The sequence below is a fragment of the Palaemon carinicauda genome, chromosome 11 (genome assembly GCF_036898095.1).
Source record: "Palaemon carinicauda isolate YSFRI2023 chromosome 11, ASM3689809v2, whole genome shotgun sequence".
NCBI classification, from domain to species: domain Eukaryota; kingdom Metazoa; phylum Arthropoda; class Malacostraca; order Decapoda; family Palaemonidae; genus Palaemon; species Palaemon carinicauda.
Window position 1 is genome coordinate 98403741 of NC_090735.1, and position 6535 is coordinate 98410275.

Sequence of the window (6535 nt, forward strand, 5' to 3'; positions counted from 1 at the left end):
CTTCTTCTTCTTTGCAGCAAAAGATATTTCATTAATAAATCTATGAGCAATTCTTACACCATAGCTACTCCTGTATTTCACAGCTTTGTCAGCCTCATATGCTTTCTTGACTAAATATCCTTTCCAGTCATTCCTGGCTTTTCTCTTGACTGTACTATCAATACTGGAATACTTAGCATGCTCTACCTTGTAATTTTATTTGCTCCTCGATAACTTTCAATAATCAATTTCATTCTTTGTCCAATTTTTATAGTATCCAAAGTATCATTCAACATCCGCGTTTTCTTCTTGTAACTGTATGTCCCAGAACATGCATACGTGTTCTTAATATCACACCATTTTTCATTAAATTTCTGCTCTTCGTCTCTTAAAATCTCTAAAACTTCAAATAGATTCCTACATTTAAGTGGGTGTATATATATATATATATATATATATATATATATATATATATATATATATATATATATATATATATATATATATATATATATATATATGTATCTAATAATTATATATACGCATATGTGGCCTACTTGGTAACGTCCCTGACTGTGAATGCCAGCTTCGGGTTTGAATCTTGCTCGAACTCGCTAGTTCCTTCGGTCGCTGCAACCTCCCCATACTTGTGAACTAAGGATGGGGGATGGTGGTTTGGGGAAGCCTATTGGTCTATCTGCTGAGTCATCAGCAGCCATTGACTGGCCCTCCTTGCTTGCACGGAGTGGTGGCATGGACACTTATCATATGTATAAATGGTCAGTCTCTAAGGCATTCTCCTGCTCGATAGTGCAATATCACTGTCCCTTGCCTCTCCCATTCCACCATCGAATAGGCCTAAACCTAAGTTAAAGATATTCTGTAAGTAACCTTTCATCATATCTTTTATTGTGGATTAGTAATTCTATCAACTCATGAAATACATGATCATTTTGATAAATTTGAGAGTGTGAAAGTCTAGTAGCTTCAGCTACAAGCATTACATCTCTCTCTACAACATTGCTTATATTTCTGTCTTTATTTCTTGGTTGTTTGATTGTAATATAACATGAAAATAATTGAAATCAAGTTCAAAATAGTTGTTTAAAACGATTGAATGCCTGCATGTGTTTTCATATACTTTATTTGGCTGAAAAATATAAGGTAGGTATACAATTACACACTTTGTGTTGCAGGCAAAAACGGCTTCGGCTCGCAAGAAAATGCCAGGAAGAGTACCATAAGGTGAGGGCGTCATTGGCGATGTCTGGCGTGGGTGCAAAACTAGGCCTAATGTCATATGGAGCCGCAAGGATTTTAAATGAATTCAAATTCTTGTACGGCGTCTGCCAACTGGATGAAGTCACACGAAACCGTAAGCGCTGTTAGGTGGCGTCACAACAAAAGAGGTAAGAACACGCACAAGTCCCCATGATGCCGTGCTATACTGTACCACAACGCACCACGCGTGGCCTGGTGCGGGTTCTTACCTCTCACGCGGATGCGTTATGGCGTAATGTTACGTAGGCTCGTGTTGCCCGCGTAGTGCTCATGTGGCTCCTTCATACTCGATTAATAAATGGCACGCACATGTTGCAGGGCTTACGGCGTGTTACGGCATTTGCAAAGATTACAAGGAAAGTTGCGTAAGGCTTTTGATTATCAGAGGTTGGCTTGCATTTCACTACAATCCTGTTGCTCTGATGACATTGGCTGTGATTGAAGAGTTAGCCAAGTTCGTCAGAAGGCAGCTGCTATTACCGATCATGGCTGTGCTGTTTACACATGTTGTGGAACTACGGTTTTAGGATATCAAGATTTGTTTTCTGCTTCACGTCTAACTGCCATTCTGCTTGCATTAGTCATCCTTATTAAATTTATCTGCTTTTCATCTTCTGCTGAAATTTTGCTTGCATTGGTATTTCTTCTTGAAATTACCTTGCAATTCATCTTCGACTTCACATCTAGCTGCCATTCAGTTTGTATTACTGTTCCTTTTCAAATTCATCTGTTTTTCGTCCTTTGCTTCACATCTAGCTGACATTCTGCTTGCATTGGTGTTCCTTCTTAAATTCCTCTGCTCTTCATCTTCGGCTTCATGTCTAGCAGCTATTTTGCTTGTATTAGTATTCCTTTTGAAAATCATTTGCTCTTTGTCTTCTCAAATTCATCTGCTCATCGTATTCCGCCTAACATCTAGCTGCCATTCTGCTTGTATTAGAGTTCCTTCTCAAATTCATATGCTCATCGTATTCTGCCTCACATCTAGCTGCCATTATACTTCCATTAGTGTTCCTTCTCAGATTCATCAGCTCATCATATTCTGTTTCACATCTAGCTGCCATTCTGCTTGTATTTGTGTTCCTTATCAAATTCATCTGCTCATCGTATTCTGCCTCACACCTAGCTGCCATTCTGGTTGCATTAGTGTTCCTTCTCAAATTCATCTGCTCATCATATTCTGCCTCACATATAACTGCTATTCTGCTTGTATTAGTGTTCCTTCTCAAATTCATCTGCTCATCATATTCTGTCTCACAACTAGCTGCCATTCTGCTTGCAGTTGTGTTCCTTCTCAAATCCATCTGCTCATCGTATTCTGCCTCACATCTAGCTGCCATTCTGCTTGTATTAGTGTTCCTTCTCAAATTCATCTGCTAATCGTATTCTGCCTCATATCTAGCTGCCATTCTGCTTGCATTAGTGTTCCTTCTCAAATTCATCTGCTAATCATATTCTGCCTCACATCTAGCTGCCATTCTGCTTGCATTAGTGTTCCTTCTCAAATTCATCTGCTCATCATATTCTGCCTCACATATAGCTGCCATTATGCTTGTATTAGTGTTCGTTCTCAAATTCATCTGCTCATCATATTCTGTCTCACATCTAGCTGTCATTCTGCTTGTATTAGTGTCCCTTCTCAAATTCATCTGCTCATCATATTCTGTCTCACATATAGCTCCTATTCTGCTTGTATTTGTGTTCCTTCTCAAATTCATCTGTTCATCGTATTCTGTCTCACATCTAACTGCCATTCTGCTGGTATTAGTGTTCCTTCTCACATTCATCTGCTCATCGTATTCTGCCTCACATATAGCTGCTATTATGCTTGTAATAGTGATCCTTCTCAAATTCATCTGCTCATCGTATTCTGCCTCACATCTAGCTGCCATTCTGCTTGCATTAGCGTCCCTTCTCAAATTCATCGGCTCATCATATTCTGCCTCACATATAGCTCCCATTCTGCTTGTATTTGTGTTCCTTCTCAAATTCATCTGTTCATCGTATTCTGTCTCACATCTAACTGCCATTCTGCTTGTATTAGTGTTCCTTCTCACATTCATCTGCTCATCGTATTCTGCCTCACATCTAGCTGCCATTCTGCTTGTAATAGTGATCCTTCTGAAATTCATCTGCTCATCGTATTCTGCCTCACATCTAGCTGCTATTCTTCTTGTATAAGTGTTCCTTCTTAAATTCATCTGCTCATCGTATTCTGTCTCACATCTAGCGGCTATTCTTCTTGTATTAGTGTTCCTTCTCAAATTCATCTGCTCATCGTATTATGCCTCACATCTAGCTGCCATTCTGCTTGTATTAGTGTTCCTTCTCAAATTCTGCTCATCGTATTCTGCCTCACATCTTGCTGCTATTCTTCTTGTATAAGTGTTCCTTCTCAAATTCATCTGCTCATCGTATTCTGCCTCACATCTAGCTGCCATTCTGCTTGTAATAGTGATCCTTCTGAAATTCATCTGCTCATCGTATTCTGACTCACATCTAGCTGCTATTCTTCTTGTATAAGTGTTCCTTCTCAAATTCATCTGCTCATCGTATTCTGTCTCACATCTAGCTGCTATTCTTCTTGTATTAGTGTTCCTTCTCAAATTCATCTGCTCATCGTATTATGCCTCACATCTAGCTGTCATTCTGCTTGTATTAGTGTTCCTTCTCAAATTCTGCTCATCGTATTCTGCCGCACATCTAGCTGCTATTCTTCTTGTATAAGTGTTCCTTCTCAAATTCATCTGCTCATCGTATTCTGCCTCACATCTAGCTGCCATTCTGCTTGCATTAGTGGTCCTTCTCAAATTCATCTGCTCATCGTATTCTGTCTCACATCTAGCTGCCATTCTGCTTGTATTAGTGTTCCTTCTCAAATTCATCTGCTCATCGTATTCTGTCTCACATCTAGCTGCCATTCTGCTTGTATTAGTGTTCCTTCTCAAATTCATCTGCTCATCGCATTCTGCCTCACATCTAGCTGCCATTCTGCTTGTATTAGTGTTCCTTCTCAAGTTCATCTGCTCATCGTATTCTGTCTCACATCTAGCTGCCATTCTGCTTGTATTAGTGTTCCTTCTGAAATTCATCCGCTCATCGTATTCTGCCTCACATCTAGCTGCTATTCTGCTTGTAATAGTGATCCTTCTCAAATTCATCTGCTCATCGTATTCTGCCTCACATCTAGCTGCTATTCTGCTTGCATTAGTGTTACTTCTCAAATTCATCTGCTCATCATATTCTGTCTCACATCTAGCTGCCATTCTGCTTGCATTAGTGTTCCTTCTCTAATTCATCTGCTCATCATATTCTGTCTCACATCTAGCTGCCATTCTTCTTGTATTTTTGTTCCTTCTTAAATTCATCTGCTCATCGTATTCTGCCTCACATCTAGCTGTCATTCTGCTTGTAATAGTGATCCATCTCAAATTCATCTGCTCATCGTATTCTGCGTCACATCTAGCTGCCATTCTGCTTGTATTAGTGTTCCTTCTCAAATTCATCTGCTCATCGTATTCTGCCTCACATCTAGCTGCCATTCTGCTTGTATTAGTGTTCCTTCTCAAATTCATCTGCTCATCGTATTCTGCCTCACATCTAGCTGACATTCTGCTTGCATTGGTGTTCCTTCTTAAATTCCTCTGCTCCTCATCTTCAGCTTCAAGTCTAGCTGCCATTTTGCTTGTATTAGTATTTCTTCCGAAAATCATTTGCTCTTTGTCTTCTAAATCCCATTTAACTGACATTCTGCTAGCATAACTGTTCCTTCTCAAATTCATCTCCTCTTCGACTTCTGTCTCTGATCTAGCTGCCATACTGCTTGCATTAGTATTCCTTCTCAAATTCATCTGCTCATCATATTCTGCCTGACATATAGCTGCCATTCTGCTTGTATTAGTGTTCCTTCTCAAATTCATCTGCTCATCGTATTCTGCCTCACATCTATCTGTCATTCTGCTTGTATTAGTGTTCTTTCTTAAATTCATCTGGTCTTTGTCTTTTGTCTCACATCTAGCTGCTATTCTGGTTATATTAGTGTTCCTTTTCAAATTCTTCTGCTTTTCGTCTTCTGCTTGCATCAGCGTTCCTTCTCAAATTCATCTGCTCATCGTATTATGCATCACATCTAGCGGCCATTCTGCTTGTATTAGTGTTAATCTCAAATTCATCTTTTGCCTCATATCTAGCTGTTATTCTGCTTGTATTAGTGTTCCTTCTCAAATTCATCTGCTCATTGTCTTTTGCCTCACATCTAGCTGCCATTATGCTTGTATAAGTGTTAATCTTAAATTCATCTTTTGCCTCATATCTAGTTGCTATTCAGCTTATATTATTGTTCCTTCTAAAATTCATCTGCTCTTCGTCTTTTGCCTCACATATAGCTGCCATTCTGCTTGCATTAGTGTTCCTTCTTAAATCCATCTAATCCTCATTTTGTGCTTCATGGCTAGCTGTCTTTCTACTTGCATGAGTTCTTCATCCTCTGTCTCACGTCTAGCTGCCATTCTTCTTGCATTTATTTCTATCCGTAAATTCGTTTGCTCCTCTGTTTTCTGCTATATTTTTCTTTTCACCGAATTTGCTTTATCAGATTAACCGAATGAGAACCTCTTTTTGGGTGGCATCATTTTGTAGAAAACTGAAAAAAATATATAAAAAATTACATAAAAGTCAACGATTAAATATTCGGATGCATCTCTTTTTGGGTGGTATTATTCTGCTTGCATTGGTGCTCCTTCTTAAACTCCTCTGTTCTTCATCTTTGGCTTCACGTATAGCTGCCATTCTGCTTGCATTAGTGTTCCTTCTCAAATTCATCTGCTCTTTGTCTTCTTCCTCACATCTAGCTACCATTAAGCTTTTATTTATTTCCCTTCTCAAATTCATCTGCTCTTCGTCTTCTGCCTCACATCTAGTTGCCTTTCTGCTTGCGTTATTGTTCCTTCCTAAATCTATCCTCAAAATTTTGTGCTTTATGGCTAGCTGCCTTTCTACTTGCATGAGATTTATATGTTCTTCATACTGTGTCTCACGTCTAGTCGCCATTCTTTCTTCATTTGTTTCCTTCGTAAATTCGTCTGCTCTTCTGTTTCCTGCTATCTTCTCCTTTTCACCGAATTTACTTTACCGGATTTACCGAATGAGAACCTCTTTTTGAGTGGTATCATTTTATAGAAAAAAAAAATAGAATAAAAATTACATAAGAGTCACCATTTTATATTCTGTAGAATCTCCTTTTGGGTGACATTATTCTGATTGCATTGATGTTTCT

The 6535-nt window shown here is 38.9% G+C and overlaps 1 protein-coding gene across 1 annotated transcript; it reads right to left on the reverse strand.

The window, feature by feature from the left end:
• Nucleotides 1–4550: 4550 nt before the first annotated feature.
• Nucleotides 4551–5342, reverse strand: LOC137649401 (uncharacterized). Its single transcript, XM_068382388.1, has 2 exons — nucleotides 4870–5342; nucleotides 4551–4734 (listed from the first exon to the last, which is right to left on the reverse strand). Exons 1-2 carry the CDS (start codon nucleotides 5340–5342, stop codon nucleotides 4551–4553), a joined length of 657 nt encoding a protein of 218 aa, XP_068238489.1.
• Between the last annotated feature and the right edge of the window lie 1193 nt (nucleotides 5343–6535).